This window comes from Ananas comosus, linkage group 2 (genome assembly GCF_001540865.1).
Source record: "Ananas comosus cultivar F153 linkage group 2, ASM154086v1, whole genome shotgun sequence".
NCBI classification, from domain to species: Eukaryota; Viridiplantae; Streptophyta; class Magnoliopsida; order Poales; family Bromeliaceae; genus Ananas; species Ananas comosus.
The window spans coordinates 16,988,624-17,007,956 of record NC_033622.1 but is presented as its reverse complement, the minus strand read 5'-3'; the positions used below and the strand labels follow the sequence as shown (position 1 = coordinate 17,007,956).

The window sequence follows — 19,333 nt, the reverse complement described above, 5'->3', positions numbered from 1 at the left end:
CTCTCTCTCTCTCTCTCTCTCTTCAGAGTCCCTTACTCCCTTTCTACACAACACCACGTATATTTTAAAAAACGCCGAAACCCGAACCCCAGAAAATCCGCAGGGGCTCGAGAGCTCCCTCGATCTCTCCGAAGAGGTGGTAAATTTCAAAAACCACCTCGATGCGATCGAAACGTCTTCTCTTCTTGTTTTAATCCATCGTCGTCTCTCCCCTCGTATTCTCATTTTGCTTGTGATCCTAGGATCTCCAAAACAACGGCGTCGTTAATAGCGAGGAGGAGACGATTGGACATTGTGAGATTCCATATTCCTCTACAGGTGAGTTTGATCATCTCTCTGAAGAGATTCTTTGTTCTTGAGCGATTTTATTGGGTTTTTTTTTTTTTTTTTTTTTTTTTCTTGAGCAATGCGCGGTTTAGAATCGGCTTAATCGGGCCTTCATTTGGTTTTCTTAAGGGACTGTTATGCTGTGAGTGCTTCTTGATCTGTATTCTATGCTATTTCAGATTCTGTACGATGTGCTTCCCCTATACATGAATAGTTGGATAAGAAATCCGGTATAGAAGTAAATGGATGGCCTAAAGGAAAGAATTAGAGGACTTATTCATTTGCAGACATTTTAATTTTGCGTGCTTTTAAATAAAGATTTAAGGGGATATATTTCTTGTTTAATGGGATATTTAGCCTACATGTTCTCACTACTTAGTTCTTATTGCGGGTAATCTTCGATCTCGAATAAATTGTTGGCTTTTCTTGTTTGTTTTTTAACTAAAGTTTCAATAGTCGATTAATTTGTCTCAATATCTGCACAGGCACCCCTTAGAAGTTTCCACAGTTTGCCTATTTCAGCTCTCTCTCTCTCTCTCTCTCTCTCTCTATATATATATATATATAGAGTAGGGCTACTATACTCTTATGAGTAGTGGACCCTTACTACTCATAAGTTGTTTTCGATGATGGAGCTTCCGAATCGACGATCCACTCCGTTAAATATGATCTAGAGCATTTAAAATTTCTAGAAATTAAATTTCATAATTTTTCGACATCATTTACCTTATGATCAAAAGCTCACAAAATTGACAATTTTTAACGGCCGGTATGGGATACTTGCTAGTTTAACGGTGGAAAAGAATCGGAATAGGTTGAATTTTTGATAGAAAATTCTATACACTACCTAGATAAAGATCAATAACTCCGATCTTAAATTGAGGGATCCGATCATCCATTTTTAGGACGTCGTTCGATTTTGACCGTTCATTTTATGCCCGCTTGATGGACTTTATTATGATTTCGAAAAATTACGAAATTTATTTTCTAGAAGTTTCAAATACTCTAGATCATATTTAACGGAGTGGATCGTCGATTCGGAAGCTCTATCATCGAAAACAACTTATGAGTAGTAAGGGTCCACTACTCATAAGAGTATAGTAGCCCTACTCTATATATATATATATTCTTCCGACTGCTCCAGAACCTTCATGTGGAAATTAGGGGAAAATAATATGATATGTAATTCTTCCGTCCGGATTTTTGTAGACAAGGACTATTGAAAGCAGCAGCTGATTGGACATGGCAATCTTCACTGCTGGGAGCTTGCAAATGGCAGCTACAAAGCCATGCCTTCCTCATTCTTCTACCAAGTCCATACTGGGCGCTGCAATTGATGGAAAAGGCACGAACCAAGTGAAACTTGGAAGCCCCTGTTATATTTCATCTATAAAAACTCTTTGCAAGAGTTCAACATCAGTCCCTCGGAGGTTCAGCAGTATCACACCAAGAGCTGTTTCTAGTGAAGGGGGAAAAGAACTTCCTTCCGGATTGCCCATTGATCTGCGAGGTATCTCTTTAGCTGCATTATACGTTAGGCTTGACTAGATACATTGACAGTTCAGTTTATTGTGTCTACTATTTTGTTTAATTGCAATGTGCTCCAAGAACAATTTGTATTGCCGCTTTTTTGCAAAACTGGTGGTGGGCATATTCTAATCTCGATATAACTAGAATTTGGCACAGGACCCTGGATATTAATGATGTTTGACTTAATAGATATTCCATGTACCGGCATCAAACTGTAGTTTAATTTATTTAATCCTTATTCATTTTATATACTTATAGCGCACATTACTTGAAAATTCAATCCAATTGTAGTTTCTGATAATCTCTAGATACTACCCTGTGTTCCTTTCATATTACTGTTTTATGTGTGCTTTGAAGCTCTTTTGTCAAATAACCTAGCAAACTATATTGTCATCTTATCAATCAACTCAGTGTTGGAAAATGTCTCAGCCTGACGAATGAACATAGGTGCCTTTTCTTTTTTTCGGAATTTCATCTTATTGGCATATTACGATTGTTAGGTTTTTTCTTTTCATAGACAAGCTGGCTATTTTAATGCCCTTGCAACATTTACTCTCATTGCTGAAACACTTCCTTTTCTCCTTGCCCACTAAATATATATTCACAAAATTCCATCAATACATGTTAACACGTGTCATTCCAAAATAGCTCCTTGAATAGTGCATGTTGTGAGAAGATTGAGTACTACGAAGTTAAGCTTGAACGAAGAGATTATAGTTTCTTGTACGGTCCGGTAGCTTCTTTTACTTATTCAATTTGTGCATATAATCTATCCCTTTATCCTACTATTATCTCTTATTCTCGTTTTTTTCTGTCTTATTAGCATTCTTATGATGCTTGTGACCTACTTCTGCCTGTATAGCATATTTTTGAAAAGTAAATCATCACTAAAGAATCGAGACATTTTCTTTTTACTGTGTTCTATGGGATAGAGAAAGATAAAGCCTTCAGGATGGTTCTTTTCTCCTTTCAGGTAAAAGGGCTTTTATTGCTGGTGTAGCTGATGATAATGGCTATGGCTGGGCAATAGCTAAAGCTCTTGCTGCTGCTGGCGCCGAGATTCTTGTTGGTACATGGGTTCCTGTACGTAAGCTCCATTAGATCTTACCTACAGTTATATAGAAGATTGGTTTAATTACACTATCACCTTTCAAAAACTGTGCTTTCTGCAGGCTCTTACTATTTTTGAGACAAGCCTAAGACGGGGTAAATTTGATGAGTCACGCCGGTGCGAATTCCATACTCTTTTAAGTTTTTTTTTGGTTCTCTTCTTTGTTGGTTTTTTAATTGGTAGTAACTTTTGGCCTGTTGTCAATAGTTAAGTGGTAATTTTCACGTGCAGGTTGGCTAACGGTTCTCTGATGGAAATTATAAAAGTATACCCGCTAGATGCAGTTTATGATAGCTTTGAGGACGTACCTGAAGATGTATGTATGAAATGTCAATTTATTTGTCTGCCTAGACTATATTTATCTGAATAACACAGAAACTACTGATCATTGGCTTGGCCTGTTTCATACAGGTTAGAACAAACAAACGGTATTCGGGTGCTTCAAATTGGACTGTCAAGGTAGGTTCTAGGTGGCTGTACCTATGTCCACGCTATACTTTCGAGACATCTGATTATACTACCATTCTAGATTTGCCAAATTACTAAGGCATTCTACTTCATATTATTCTTCCTTATTGAAGTCTAAACTGATTAAAATGTGAGGTTTAACTTGGCAACCCCATAAACTGTGAAGAGTTTTCTTTGTCTTTATAGGAAGTAGTCGAGTCAATCAAGAATGATTTTGGAAGTGTTGATATCCTTGTGCATTCTTTAGCAAATGGACCGGAGGTAAAGTTTCTACACCTTCTTGGGGTGGGGGTATTTAGGTGATGATATGTTCTATGATAAGATGTATGGATAGTCCATACTTACCGATATTGCAACTTCATCCTTAATGATATGTTCTACAATAAGATGTATGGACAGTCCATACTTACCCATATTGCAACTTCATCCTTAAACTTTTTATTTGAACATTTTAGTCCTTGAACTTTTCTATGCTTCCCAATTACATGATTTCCCTCCGTCTGCAGCATCTGTCGAGCTGTGAAAGGACCATTTTACCCCTTCTATTCTATAATCACTTTGCCCTTCACTTTATCTAGAGCAGGTTATAATGGTTGTTTTACAAAACAGCTTTCATGTGCAAACCAGTGATTTAATGAAGACTGGATGTCAGTTTTAACCATATAGATTTGACCTGCAGGTCACTAAGCCACTCCTAGAGACATCAAGGAGAGGATACCTTGCAGCTATATCTGCATCTAGTTACTCCTTTGTTTCATTGCTCCAACACTTCCTTCCAATAATGAATCCAGGTACCGTGTATTTACAATTTTCAGCTATCTTTTAGTTTTCTTTTTCGAGTTAGAATGAAGACTACACTGTAACTAGTGCAGATATCCAATAAGCTATATCTCTGATTAGATTATAGCATAGTAGTCATATCTTATTTCCCCTTGCTTGCTACCAAGTGGTAGCATTAATTCACAACCACATACATTGCCAGGTGGTGCTTCAATCTCCTTGACGTACATTGCTTCTGAAAAGACAATACCTGGGTATGTTTTCTTTGCTGGCATAATAACTATAAGCAGTCTAGCACCAATTTAACATTCTTATCTTATCACGTAGTAAAGTTATAATCTGTAAATCGCAGGTATGGGGGAGGCATGAGTTCGGCAAAAGCTGCCTTAGAAAGTGATACCAGAGTATTTTCTCTAAATTCTTGCATCTTCTGAATCTTCAATGCTTTTCTCTTTACACCATTGTCTCATTTATGATGATAATTGCTTGATAAACTTTTCTTTTGGTCAGGTGCTAGCTTTTGAAGCAGGAAGAAAAGGGAAAATTAGAGTAAATACCATATCTGCAGGTATACTCAATAATAGCTCCACTAAAGAAAATTTTCATGTAAATCTTTTCCCTATTTAGCTCGTACATCTTGATCGAACATCAGTTATCATATCCAAATGACACATGCAATTATTATTGACTGAGCAGAATTGGTATCTAATATTGTAACTTCAGTTCTAGAATACCATTTAGATTAGATTTGATACTAGCGAGTGTAAGTATGGCATAAAATGATTAGCCTAAACTTGGACATCAATTCTCTGTAGTAGTTGTTATTACTTTCATTCGAAATGTTGGGATGATTTTGCTATTAGTCTTGCAGTATAGAATTAACTGTTCAAAAGTTTACCGTCCATTTCTTTTTATTACCGATTCATTCATACACACCATTTTGTTTTACTACATGGACTACATATGCACCTACACATACACTCTTCCACCTTTTAGGCTCTACCAATGCCACAAAAGTGTGTATCCCATTTCTTTTTTGCATTTATTATTTATAAACTATTTTAGGTCCATTGGGAAGCCGTGCTGCGAAAGCCATTGGATTCATTGAGAAGATGATAGATTATTCATATGCTAATGCACCACTGCAGAAAGAATTATCGGCAGGTGGATAACAAGAGATTTGAACTTCTTCTTCATCATTTCTCTTTCCCTCCTTCGGTCACTAAAACATATACTTATCCTTTTACAAACTTGCACAGATGAAGTCGGAAATGTGGCAGCATTTTTGGTTTCCCCTCTGGCTTCGGCGATAACTGGCTCTGTTGTTTATGTCGACAACGGGTTGAATATTATGGGACTTGCTACGGACAGCCCGGCATTGTCGGTGTAGAATCGGGGCAACACATGAGAGAATTGTCTGATTATCATCGAGCTCCTCATGCAATGTTTTTTTTTTTTCCTCTCTATTAATAAAAGAGTTAGAACTTCTCATTTTTCCCAGGTGATTAAGGTGGAGTCAGCAGGTTAAACGATGATGAGTTTTCCTTGCATGTAGATGGTAAGCAAAATCCACCTCTAGCCACCCTAAGCGCCAACTTTTGGTATTCGGACAAATTTTTCAGCTTTCGTATATTTCCGCAGCTAGTGGCGTAATTTCTTAAATGAGGGTAAATTGCGTCGATATGATATGGTTATTGTCGAGAATTGGCTTCAAAATATATTCATATTTGAAAGTGCGAACACTTTTTAAGGTGGTTATAGATGCTGGTGATTCTTTTTGATTTACTATTATTATTTTAATTATGTTTAAAGGAATGCCCAAGGCTGTAAGATTGATCGTTTGATACACGTTACATGCTTCGCAAATCGCAATATTTGTTAGATCACTATCATCTTTGCTATAGAAATGGCTAATTATAATCTCTGTTGAATAATTTATTGAGACGAGTGTGCTAGGACCAGGACCACCTACAATAACCAATTGCTTAGGCCGAGCCTTCTTTTTCGCCTACTTGGTGCTTTATCAAGAAGCCTGCGTAATGGCTCAGCTCTCTCAGTGGCGTGGAAGCGGGACCAGGTTGAGAATTATCGTCGTTGTTATGAGTTTGATCCAAGTTGTGAGGTCCTCTGAGGCATCAATTCCTCTCCCAGTGGAACGATGTCCTTCATAAGCTGTGAAATCAGGAAAAGGTGTCTTAAGAAAAATAAATCGTTTCTACGAATAGTAAATGGAGTACTATTCATTGGCGCCGAGACATTTCTAAGTTTTTTTTTTTTTGTAAAAAAAGACGCACACGGATAGCCGACCAGAGTTTATTGAACTAGTACTAGTATGGTAGAAATTACTCAATTAGGCCCAAAGAAGAATTTTTAAGCTTGGTATGTAGTGTTTGCTTAGAACAGGTTTCATTATCCTGAAATATTTATTATGTGATCAGTTTTTAACAATGCACGAGTCATGAAGTCATGATTGACAATAAGATAATTAATTTAAGATCCGAGATAACATGAAGCATAAGCTGATCGGAGATACATTTTAGCCAAACTGAAACTTTATTTTCCATACGTTCCAGTCCCCGGTATCAGATCGGAATACGAAATGGGCATTGGATGCAATTCCAGAGGCTACTGCAGCGGCCGTAGGAGCATGCATTCCTTGGAGCTGAGGAACAAATAAGAAAGTGCAGTTATTTTCGTTACTACGATTTAAGCAAAGTGCTGAGTACCGTTTTTATGGTGCAAAAGGCACTGTATGAAAGAGAAGTCACCGAGATGAAGCCCATCCCCGTGGAGTGTAATTTGTTATTAAAATTTTACATAATTAATTTAAATTATTCTACACTTTTTGAATTTATAAATATGCTACATTGATCATTAAAAATTAGTTATTTTTTAGATCTTTTAATTAATTAGTAAACGATATTAAAAAATTATGAAATTTAAAATAGTTCTAATAACGTCTATTGTGATTAACAAAATCGATCATTAAATTGGATACCCTATTATAAAAACAAACTTTCAAGTATGGAGATTTTCGTACTTTTGAAAGCATAGAACTATTCTCCTCTTAAGATGATATAAGTTTTTGTCTTATTAAATCATTTTGGATGATCGAAATTCTGAATAGATGATTGATATCGTTGAAATTATACTATTATAAATACTTAGAAATCGAATATTGTAATTTTAAAAATTATTATCAAGTCTATCAAAGAGTAAAAAAAAAAAAAATTGAATGGTAAAAAACGAATAACTTTGTGAAAATAAATGTTAGATGTTTTTAATTTAGGAAAAACTTCAAAAACCCCCCCTGTGGTTTCATCGTTTCTCACTTTGCTTCCTTGTGGTTTAAAATGTATCAAATTGCCCCCCTTGGTTTTGTTTTTATCTTTTCAGTAGCTTTTTCGTTAATATTTTATTAAATTATATACAAAAAACTTCAGATATCCATTTAGATTTATCAAATATTCACTTTAGTACCCTTTAATTTTAACTTTATCACTAATTTAAGGAAAAAAAATAATAAAATTGATAAGAAAAAGAGACAAAGAAACCATAGGGGGGCAAATTGATATATTTTAAACCACAGGGGGCAGAGTGAGAAACTACGAAACCATGAAGGGTTTTTGAAGTTTTCCCTTTAATTTATGATTGGAGTTATCACACTTTATCTAAATAGTATAACAAATTCTCTATTAAAAATTATAACGAGTTGTATTGCTCTACACTGTTAAATAAGAAAACGGCTCATATAAGCTATTAAACACCGTCGATTTCGTTATTCTTTGATTAGTAAATAAATAAATTTTAAAATTTATAAAATTTAATTTCTATACAATGTAAATATTCTAAATTAATCTTAACTCGATCTCAACCAACGATTTGAAAATCCATATCATCTAATGTAACTTGATCAGATGAAAGCCTTTATCTTTATATAACACACACACACACGCGCGCGCACGCGCACTTGGTGCTACTGCTGCCCTCTTATGGAGAAACGCTTCTCTGGTCCTCTGCCTGCCTGGCCCTAACTCTATCCTCTTCCTCCCAAATTTCCAGTCCATCCAAAGCGATCCAATCGCCCATGGCGTGATCCAATCCCCGCTGCATTTGCTGCTCCCCTTCCCCGCGATCCCCAAGTTTAACATACACTAACCCTAATTCATTCGCCTCCTCCCCTCCCGTGGTTGCGACCTAGGGTTTTCCATCGAAACCCGAACCCTAACCCTAGGAGAGAAGAGGAGAGGAAAGGAGAGGAGAGAAGCGCGGCGATGAAGGCCTCGATCAAGTTCCGCGAGGAGCAGAAGCCTCTGGTGCGCGCGAAGGTCCCCATCAGCGTCCTCGGCCTCCCCTTCGTCTCCGGCCTCGCCGTGGGCGACGCCAAGGAGCTCCGCCTCGACCTGGCCACCGCCTTCGACTTCGGCCCCTCGCTCCGCGTCTCCTACCGCCCCAACGATCCCTGGAACCCCTTCTCCCTCGTCCTCAAGACCGGCGCCGGCGTGCTCGGATCCCCCGCCGCCGCCCCCTTCGCCATGTCCGCCGAGTTCAACCTCCTCGGCCGCGGCGCCGGCGCCGGGCCGAGCTTCTCCGTCCTCTTCAAGCCCCGATTCGGCGACTTCGCCATCAAAAAATCCACCCGATCCGACGCCTCCGCCTTCTCTCCCGCCGTCACGAAGGGCGCCGTCCTAGGCGACGCGAACGGCGAGGGATCGATCGACGGCTCAGATGCGCCGGTCATCGGGTTCCGGCCGTTCGACAACGGGATCCACAAGGCGGCTAACGGGTTCCCGGCGAGCGTCACCGCATCGAGGGGCGGGATCAGCGGCTTGCTCTCGGGCATGGAGGTCGCCGCGAGGAGCGTCCTCCCGCTGCGGGGCGGCGCCGCCGTGAGGTTCCGGTGGGGGCTGCATATCCCGCCGGAGCTCCGCGCCGCGCTCTCCGGCGACTCTGCTAAGGTTCCGATGGCGGGGGTCTCCCTCAGCAAGATCCCGCTGCTCGCTATGAGCAAGGTCTCGATCGAGCACGTGGCGCACGCGGAGAAGGCGAGGGAGGAAGCGGAGAAGAGGAAGGCGGCCACGGCGGCGGCGGAGGAGGAGGCGGTGAGGGGCCAATTGGAGGCACTGCAGGCCGAGAGCCGGCTACTGAGGAGGGCGGTGGAGGAGCTCAGGACGGAGATCCGCAGCGGAAGGGCGGGTCCTGCCACCGGAGGCCAATTCTCCGGCAGTGCTGACCTTGGGAAGGGTGGACACGCGGCATCTGCAACTTCGGCTGCAGCGAAGAGTGATCGGCGCCCTAATGGGAAGGCTGGGGATAATCCCGGGAAGACAGTGGCGGCGGAGGACGTGAACGAGGAGCTGAGGAAGGCTCTGGATGCGCGGCGGAGTCTAAAATGAGCCGGAGGTGAAATTATGTAGAGTGGCGCAGGCCAGATATTATTGAGGCTCGAGTCTCTAGCATAATTGTGTTCTATAGTGCCGATGAAGATGCTTCTGTTTCTTGTAAAACTGGTGCTTTATGTTTGCATTTTAGCAGCTTAGCATGCCATAGATGATGCCATATATATATATAAAATTATGCCATAGATTATGCTTCATTTTGCTTTGTCCTTGTAGTCTTGTAGATAGATGGTGCTTTTTCTTTGCAGAATGCAGATTTGTGCTTTAAATGTCACCTCCTCTGATGTAATGCCAGAGAAGCAAGGCGAATGCTCAGAACTCATTACTTTTGTGTAGGACAGTAGGAGAGGAGAATAACAGATTGTTTCAGCTCAGTCTGAGTCCTCTTATCCTGAACTGGAAAAATTGCAAGCAGGAAATCGGGAAGATGTTTCAACTTTTAAGACAGTGCTGCTCTTTGAATTCGGAGGATTGAATTAATAGTGCTGTTATGGATTTAGGACAGATATGGCTACGATTTAACCTAAAGACTAAGAGGCAGGGAGCTAGAGAAATAGAGCTCCAGTTTTGTTCGGACTGTTGCGGCTGACATGAATATTGCAAATACTTCCTTCTATCTATCTTCATGATTATATTTATTAAATTAAAATTAAAATTCAATTTTAAATACTTAGTAGTAAATAGTAAATGTGTTTTGTACGATGACGGGGAAAATTAGCTCCAGCCAATATTTTATTTTATGGGAAGGGATAGTGATCGGAATTCGGCGTGAATTGTATTGCCTCACAAAACTTGAACAACTCTATGGACCCGGAAAATTAATTAGTCGCGTAATTTCTTATTATCCCTGCATAGAATCCGTTCGCTTATCAGTGTCCTAATGCACGTGATATTGTCACGTGCTCGTTGAACGCCCGCGTTAGTCCTTACCAGCTAAGAGAGGAGAAAATTAGTCGCGTGATAACAAAGCACCATCATCTCTATTAACCTCGCAGATGGTATTAATCGATATCTGTAGCCAAAAAAACAAAATAAGATGGTCTGCGTGTCACTTGCTGTATTGCTGTTTTAGATATTTTCTGTATTTTCTTTCATTAAAAAGCTTTACTATAGCTTTTCCGCGAAGCGTCTCCAATCAAATTTTATAAGTGGTTAATACAATTCGTGGGTAGGTGTGGATGATGTTAGTTACCTATTTTGCACAAATTTTTCTCAACTGAACTTCGAATGATCTTTCGTGGTGTGTGTGTGTGTGTGTTTTTTTTTTTTTTTTTTTTTTTTTTATATGAGAGATAGATAGCAGCATGCTATTCGTTTCGTTTATCTTATTTAGAAATAAACTTAGCTAGAAATGTGAATCAATTAGGATTCGAACTTGGATCTCGGATACCAATCACCAAGTCCTTTGCCACTTGCTCTAGGGACGGTCGGTATTTTTCGTTGTGTTTTTTAAAAATCTATTTTTACCGATATACGGTCGGTAAATATAGCACTTTCTCATGAGTAAGTTGGGTTTTTACTGATATACGGTCACTAAATATAGCACTTTCTCATGAGTAAGTTGGGTGTTTCGATTTTGGAGCATTGCTCGATAGCCATTTTGCAATTCAGAGCACCACTGGAGGTAGGGCCTCGCCCATTTGCAAAGGGGGCGAGGGTTCTGATCACTTAATGCAACGAATTTGAATATCCCGGCACGACTAGTGTGTACCTTTCTATGTTCTGTTTAAAATTTTGGTAAAGATTTATAATTCAAACGGCATATAAATATATGGCGTAAAATATATGTCAAATTGATATAAATTTAGAAAAATTTGAAACATTTTAAGATATATGTTTTGAATTTACTGTCTTGTGATTCAAAAGAGACCATAAACATAACTACTGGAATGCATAAAATCTAATTTTTTAAAACAGTATAATGCATACAGAGAATTCAAAAATATTCTTCCATTTTATACGCTGTACAATTTAAACGGAAAATAATTGGTGGTACAATTAAGTGTACATAAAGATGTTACAGCTAGAAGTTCACGAGCTAGTATAAAAGGCTGTTTAGCCTGAATTCTAAAATTTTTTTTTATAAAATTAATTTTAATTTTGAAAATTAATCTTGATTAAAAATTATAGAGAATTCCACTGAGTTTAGCAGGAAAATAATTTTTTTAGAATGATTTTAAAAAATTATTATTTTTAACTGTTTACAAATAATAATTTATTTTTTAAATTTATTTTAAAATTTTAATTTGACTTTAAAATTTTAAAATTCAAAATTAAAATCTGAACTAAAATTTAAAATTTGATATTTAAATTTACAATCTAAATTTAAAATTTTTAAAATTATAATTTTAAAATTTAAAATTGACATTTAAAATTAAAAAATTAAAAGTGTTAAAAAATAAATTTCAAATATGATATTTAAAATGTCATGATTAGAATATATGAGGTCTATACGCTAATAATAATAATAATAACTGGGCATAAACATACATTTTGAGTCTGTAGTTTGGACCCAACGCAATGTGATACAATAGTCCTACATCAGATGTCCCACATCAGATCAATTGGTGATTTGGGCCTTATGGGTTATTCTTGTTAGCAGGTCAAGTAGTTGCATTTTATATTTCAAAATTTATAAATTTTAATTTTAAATATAAAATTCAAGATTTAAAATTTAAAATTTAAGATTTGAAATAAAAAATGTATATCTTAAAATTTAAAATTTAAAATTAAAAATTTTAGATTTAACTTTGTTGGTTTGAGGTAACGAAAAAAAATCGATAAAAAATAAATAAATCATAAATATATTAAATTGATATAATTTAAACATAAGGTACTAGAATAAAAAAAAGGAAATAATAGGAATAATATTTGAAGCTTATCAAAAAATAAAAAAAAGAAAAGAAAAGAAAAGAAAAGAGAAAGAGAGTAGGAAATGCCTCTTATTAGATGATATTTTGGACATGGACACCCGAGACGGCATGTAATATCCGGTTGCTTTTAGGGGTGGTTTCGTCAAATCAGTAATTAAAAAAAGAATAAAAAAATAATAAAAATAAATAAAATCACTGAAATAACTTGGGTGCTGGTTATCGAACCCTTTCCTGTGTTCGATCGTGCTGTGAGACCTGAAGCCGGGCCGCGGGGAAGAGAACCGACGGGGGAGAAGAGAAATATATATACATATACACCATCTTTAATAATTTTAAAAAGGGAAAGAAAAAAAAAAAAAGAAATTACGAACGACACCAAAAACCTAGAACAGAAAAGGGAAGAGCGAGAGAGAGAGAGAGAGAGAGAGAGAAACCCTAAGCGCGAGGCGATGGAGGCGGCGCGATGAGAGATCGGCATCGGCATGGTGAGATCGGAGGATCCGGAGGGGGAGAAGGAGGAGATCTGGGGGACGTGGGAGGAACTCCTCCTCGCCTGCGCCGTTAGCCGCCACGGCACGCGGAGCTGGGACTCCGTGGCCATGGAGGTCCAGGCGCGGAGCCCCTTCGCCCACCTCCTCACCCCACACAGCTGCCGCCTCCGCTTCCGCCACCTCCGCCGCCGCTTCTCCGACGCTGATCCAGACCCCGTCGACGCCGTCCCCTGGCTCGAGGAGCTCCGTGTCGCCGAGTTCCGCCGTGAGGTCGAGCGATACGATCTCTCGATTGTGTACGCCTCATCTGAATCGCTCCTCGCGTCCTATTTCTTTTTCTTCTTTTTTTTTTTTTTCTCCATTTATTTGCACGCGTCGTTAATTTTTTTTTATTTATTTGTATGCGTCGTTCGATCAAGATCTAACGGCTATTAACGCTCTTGATTTTTTTCCTTTTTCATATATATATTTATATATATGTATGTATATATATATATATATATATATATAATATATATTCTAGATCGCTGCAATTAAAGGTTAACAGGCTTAAGGAAGAGCGCGAGCGGAGCCCGCCGGAGACGGAGTCCGGCGAGGGGAAGCCGGATCCGAACGGGGAGAGGGAGGCGAAGGACGCGGGATCCTCGGGGTCGGCCCCGGAGCTCGCCGGAGATCGAATCTCCGGCGGTTCGTGCAAGGAATCCAACTCGACCGATCTAAAGGAGGCAGCGCGGGAGGAGGAGGAAGGCAGGCCCGGGGAGGAGGAAAAGCCGCCGGAGGAGTCCGCTCCGGCCGCCGCCGGCGGTGGGGGAGGCGGGGGCCCGAAGGCAGCCGTGGAGGAGTCCTGCGATGGGAGCTCCGGCGGGGCGGCGGCAGCGGCGGCGCCTCCGACGCGGGGTGGCGAGTCCGGCGAGTCGGCGACGGAGACGAAGGAGGGGGAGGCGGAGAAGGAGAGCAGCGACGTGCAGAGCTCGGCGAGGCGGAGGCGGAGGCGGAGGCGGAGGCGGAGGCGGACGGGGCCTCTCCCTCCCTCAGCGCCGCTGAATCACAGCCGTTGATCTCCTTCCTCGAGATTATCCGATCGAACAAGTATGGGACCGTTTTCGAGCGCCGGCTCGAGAGCCAGGTACTTTTAACTTCTCGCGTCGTTTGCCCGATATATCGGAGCCGCAACTTACTGAAACTAAAAACACGCACCGAACGAACGAGCTAATAATGCACGACCCGTTCCTTTTTTTATAAATTAAACGAGCAATAATAAATAATTGATTGAAGCGCGAGTATTTCAACGTTATCGTCTCGCGAGTTCGGTGAGCATATTTGGTCCACTTGCAGAAGCCAAATGGGCGGTTTTCTGAACAAGAAATTCAAAGAAAACGAGTCATCAGAAACCTATTGCATGCACCCGGTGTATCATCACATTTCATGCACCATGCATCAAAAATTTAATCTTTGAGAGATTTTAACATTTTTTTTCTAATGACATTGAGAAGATTTAAATATTTAAAATTATTATTTTTGAACATCTGCTACCTAGGGCTTAAATACTGTATTTTGCATAGACTCTTGATTTTGGGAGAAATTACTGCTTAAAAATTATATTTATAACGATTTATAATTTACGGGACTTTTTTTTGCAAATAGCCTCCTTATAATATTTTTTTTTTTAAATTGGTCCTGTCAAAAATTTATTTACAAAAATAGTCCTGATCCCGCCACGCAAGCGCCACGTCAACGCCACGCGGGCGGGGCTGGGCCAGATGGTTAAGTTGAATACGGTGAATATTGTATTGGACACGGTGAATGATTCATCGTGTTCAATACAAAATAGCTAAGATTGAAATATTTGTATTGGACACGGTGAACCATTCACCGTGTCCAATAATTTGTATTGATTCACCGTGTCTAATACAAATACCTCCAACTTAGTCATTGTTGGGGTATCAATACAAAAATCTTATATTGAACACGGTGAATGGTTCACCGTGTTCAACTTAAATACCTGGGCCCGTCCTGTCCGAATGGCGCTGACGTGACGCTGGCGTGGCAGTGACGGTCATTTTTACAAATAATTTTTGAACGAAACTAGTTTTGTAAATAAAATTTGTCAGAAGACTATTTGCAAAAAAAAGTCCTAATTTATGCCTTTTATTTGATGTACGAATACACCGCGATGCAACCAATATTTCGTATGCGTTCGCCACAACCGAATTCAAAAATATTAGTGTGTGAATTTCGTCTGGCGGATCGGGACACGTATGAGTTTTTTTTTTTCCTTTTTTTTTTAATAATAAAATCAATCTCCACCGTCGTGCTTACCACGACGTTGGAGATAAGATAGGCCAAAATATGTGGTAACTGGGGGACGGTGCCTCGCCGTCGTGGCTGTAATTTGGGCCCCGTTAGGCCACCGTTTGATATTATATCCAATTATCCATTGCCACGTGGAGTTAACGAGAAAGCATGTTCCCGCAGCTTTTGTGACCATGTTAAGCCTTACAATATTTCTGCAGTATAACACAAATTCCACTCCTCCGTGAAATAGTATTGGTTCAATAACTCTTTAATTAGGCTTTTGCCCTAATCTAAATTACTTTTACTGCTTAAATCGTCTTATTAATAAATATTGCATATTTAAAAAAAAGAAAGGTGTGTAGTAGACAAACAGTCCATGCCAGACAGCTATTTTATACAGTAATTTATATTAAATATTCTTTGACATATTAATTAAATAGTGTCGTAGGACAATATATTATATATATATATAGATATTTTTTAAAATTCTGTATTCAACCTCGGTATTATCTTAAATTTTTTTAGGCTTAATTAGGACAAATAATGAATTGCTAAATACAAATAATGTACAACATTTTTAAATTATATTGGAGATCGTTGAGACGGAAAAACAACAACAACAGCAAAAAAAAAAAAAAAAATTTTTTTCTTTTTTCAGGAAAGCGCGAGATATCGAAGTCTGATACGGCGACACGTGGATCTGGAGATGGTGCGGGCGAAGCTGGAGAGGCGGGGGAGCGGGAGCGGGAGCGGGAGCGGGAGCGGGCGGCGTCCGTATGGGAGCGCGGCGGAGTTCTTCCGCGACGTGCTGCTGCTGTGCCACAACGCCCGCGTCTTCTTCCCCAGAAACTCCCCAGAGTCCGTCGCCGCGTCCCACCTCCGCGACCTCGTCTCCAAGGAGATCGCCTCCGCCCTCCCAAAGCCCCTCCGCGCACCGCGCCAGGACCCTTCGCCGCCGCCCTCGTCGCGGTCGCCGTCGCCGTCGCCGTCGCGGTCGCCGTCGCCTCCGCCGCAGTCGGGGGGGGCGGCGGCGCCGAAGCTCAGGGCGGATCGGGATCCCGCCGGATCCGGATCTCACCTCGAGAAGCCGATCTCCGCCGCGGCCCCGATGATCGTGTGCCGAAAGCGCAGCTCCATCGCCAAGGCGGCGCCTACGCCACCGGCGAAGGAGGAGAAGGCCGAGCAGGATCGGAAGGAGCGGGAGAGCGACGAGGCGGACCCCGACCCCACCCCCACCCCCACCCCCACCCCTCCGAAGAAGACGACTAAAGAGAGATCCGGAACGCGGGGGCTGAGGACGAACAAGAGCAGGGGGAGCAGTGGGGCCAGTAGCAGCTTAAGCGCTTCCCTGAGGAGCTCCACCGCCACTCCCTCGCCGAGCTTTAAGCCTCCTAAGCCCGTGGAGAGTACGAGCGCCGAAGCGGCGAAGAAGCCCGAGAAGAAGAGCGGCGGCAGCACCGCCGCCGCGAAGAAGCGGACCGCGGCCGATTTCCTGAACCGGATGAACCGGAGCTCGCCATCGTCGTCGAAGAGCGCGGCCGCGGAGACGGCGGCCCCTCCAGAGCGGCGGAGCAGAGGAAATCGGGGAGGGAAGAGGCGCGCAGGGATCAGGGCTCCGCCGGCGGATCCTCGAAGCGGCAGGGGCCGGAGCAGAGGGCCGCGACGAGGAGGAGCGTGGGGCGCCCGCCGAAGAGGGCGGCGGCGCCGCCCACGCCGCCGCCGGCGAAGAAGGCGAGGGGGGAGGCGGCGAAGCCTCCGCCGCCGCCGCCGCCCCCGGCGTCCTCGTCGGCGCGGAAGCGCGGGCGCAGGTAAAAAGGCGGTTGCGTTGGTGGCATTGTGTGTAAATTAGGTGACGTCGCGGGGCGGTGGGACATTACTAGTCATAGGATTCTAAACGCTTTTGTGTGTGTTTTTCCCTACTCTTTAATTAACCTGTTTCTCTGTCTTTCTTTTTTTTTTTCTTTTTCTCGGACAGAAATTAAGTAACTCGGGTTAACACTGAAGAAGTGTTGTTAAGTATTTTACTAATTACCTTCTTTTTCTTGATTAGAGTGGCCTTTTCCAAAAATTTTAAAAGAAAACATGTACTGTACTATTATTTTATTTACTCTATTATATTTTTTGTATTGCACTATTATTATATTATTATTTTTTATAAATTTATATTTTATTTTTTTTATTTATTATTGTATTATTATTTTTTACCAATTTCTGTACTGTATTTTTTCTATATTATACTATTTTTTAATAGATATTACTTTTTTTCTTTTGCTAATTTCTATATTATTGTTAACTAAATCGATTGCTTTAGATAAAATTTAATAATTTTATTAAAAAATACTGATTAGTAGTAGAAAAATTATAAAATGAATCTCCTAATAGATTTATTAAAAACTCCTATTAATTTTTAATTATTTTTTATATCAAAAAGTTAAATATATATTTATTTAATTAATATTTTTAAATAATTTTATATAAAATTATATGTTTATTGTCTATATTGTAGGAATTGAAAAAATTGAAAAAAAGATCGCTGAATGGTGAGTTAAAAAAAAAAGTACAATATCGAACGTCAAAAAAAAAAATTATAATTTACAGCATAATATAATATAATTAAGTCAAAAGAAGAAAAAGAAAAAAAGAGCGAGAAAAAAAGCTTTTACGTGGAGAATTCTGGTTGGTGGTTTGACCGCACAACCGTGTTTTATACTGGTGGAGACTGGAGAATCCAATTATGTATTCTATATTATTTTCGGTCTGAATTTGGATTCAAAAAGAAATTAAACTTTTGAATTTATTAATCAGATTTGAGTTTGAATTTTTAAAAATTTACCCGAACCTGGCCTATTAAAATCCTGTCAGGATCTGTCAAATAGTGAAAAAAAAAAAACCTTTGATTGGTACGATTTGTCATACTTGGCACTCATATAATATAAAAATTCTTCATTTTTCTATTGATGTTAATTGATTCTCTCTCTACCTAACTAGTGGAGGCTTAGCTTGACAGTTATGCCATGTGTACATCATTCACTGGCAAAATGCAGAGCCTATTTGATACAATCATTATTATATTTTTTTAGCAAATATATATATATTTTTAAGAGATAGATAGCACGCTATCCGTTTCGTTTATTTCATTTAGAAATAAACTTAGCTGAAAATATGAATCAACTAGAATTCGAACTTAAGTCTCGAGTACCAACTACCAAATCCTTTACCACTTGCTCTAGGGACGATCGGTTATTTTTTAAGCAAATATTAGATTGCTTTTATTGTCGAAAGCACAAATATAGTTTGATGTCTAAAAATTAAAATAATAATGTAACTTCGTAGTTCTGTTTTTCTCTTATTATTATTATTGTTTTTAACTCTAGAATTAGTCCAGTTCTAGTAGACTTCCTAGGATTCCTGCTGAAGCCCGAATAAGAAATTTAGACATCACCTATCTACAGGTGAGAAAGGTTAGTCTCACCCAAGCTTCTCAGGAGTCAATTTGTGGGGAATAGGCAAATCTACTAAAAAATTAGCCACAAAAGATTGGCTGTGGCAAATAGAGAGAACTTAAAATTTAACTTTTTATATTTAAAAGAGTTAATTGTCCTTATCCAGCGAGTAATTGGTAGGTTTATATACCAAGCTGTTTTTAGAATATACTCCAACATTGATAGTCCTTTTTTTTTAATTAACATTAACAAATAAATTTAAAAAATAATTATTTGCGGTGAGCGTGGATCGAACACGCGACCTTCAGATCTTCAGTCTGACGCTCTCCCAACTGAGCTATCCCCGCCTTTGTATTCAATTGGTTATTATTTCTTCCTTAAATATATTTCTCCTTTGCTGCACGTTTCTGCTAATTATCTGCAATAAAAATTGGTTTTAAGGTGGTGCTCTCATGTAACTAAAAGATGAAAAAAAAATTGTCAAGCAGAAATAGCAACACAAGTTCTAGAAAAGGTGCAGAATAAACGAATTCAATCCCGACAGTCGATCAAGAATATGAACTTTAAGTATATGAAGATTATAACATTATTACTAAATAATAATTAGGAATCGAAC

At 39.9% G+C, this 19,333-nt stretch overlaps 2 protein-coding genes, 1 non-coding gene and 1 pseudogene across 6 annotated transcripts; 3 read left to right on the top strand and 1 right to left on the bottom strand.

Moving 5' to 3' along the window:
- On the top strand, window positions 1-6,001 carry LOC109724510 (enoyl-[acyl-carrier-protein] reductase [NADH] 1, chloroplastic-like). 4 transcript variants are annotated; one of them, XM_020253385.1, is made up of 14 exons: window positions 1-139; window positions 243-318; window positions 1,537-1,837; window positions 2,831-2,940; window positions 3,030-3,085; window positions 3,200-3,284; window positions 3,380-3,427; window positions 3,623-3,697; window positions 4,116-4,227; window positions 4,419-4,470; window positions 4,569-4,620; window positions 4,727-4,784; window positions 5,282-5,380; window positions 5,476-6,001. In XM_020253385.1, exons 3-14 carry the CDS (start codon window positions 1,570-1,572, stop codon window positions 5,604-5,606), a joined length of 1,146 nt encoding a protein of 381 aa, XP_020108974.1. In that variant the 5' UTR covers window positions 1-139; window positions 243-318; window positions 1,537-1,569; the 3' UTR covers window positions 5,607-6,001. The 4 variants fall into 4 exon arrangements, with proteins under 4 accessions (XP_020108974.1, XP_020108967.1, XP_020108959.1 ...); XM_020253378.1 differs by having other exon boundaries at window positions 3-136; XM_020253370.1 differs by having other exon boundaries at window positions 12-318; window positions 5,476-5,631; window positions 5,718-6,001.
- On the top strand, window positions 8,213-9,944 carry LOC109706653. The gene has a single exon (XM_020227597.1). The coding sequence runs from the start codon at window positions 8,491-8,493 to the stop codon at window positions 9,610-9,612; it is 1,122 nt and encodes a 373-aa protein (XP_020083186.1). The 5' UTR covers window positions 8,213-8,490; the 3' UTR covers window positions 9,613-9,944.
- LOC109728816 lies at window positions 12,613-17,323 on the top strand (annotated as a pseudogene).
- On the bottom strand, window positions 18,992-19,064 carry TRNAF-GAA. The gene has a single exon. It is a non-coding gene; the product is annotated as a tRNA-Phe (tRNA).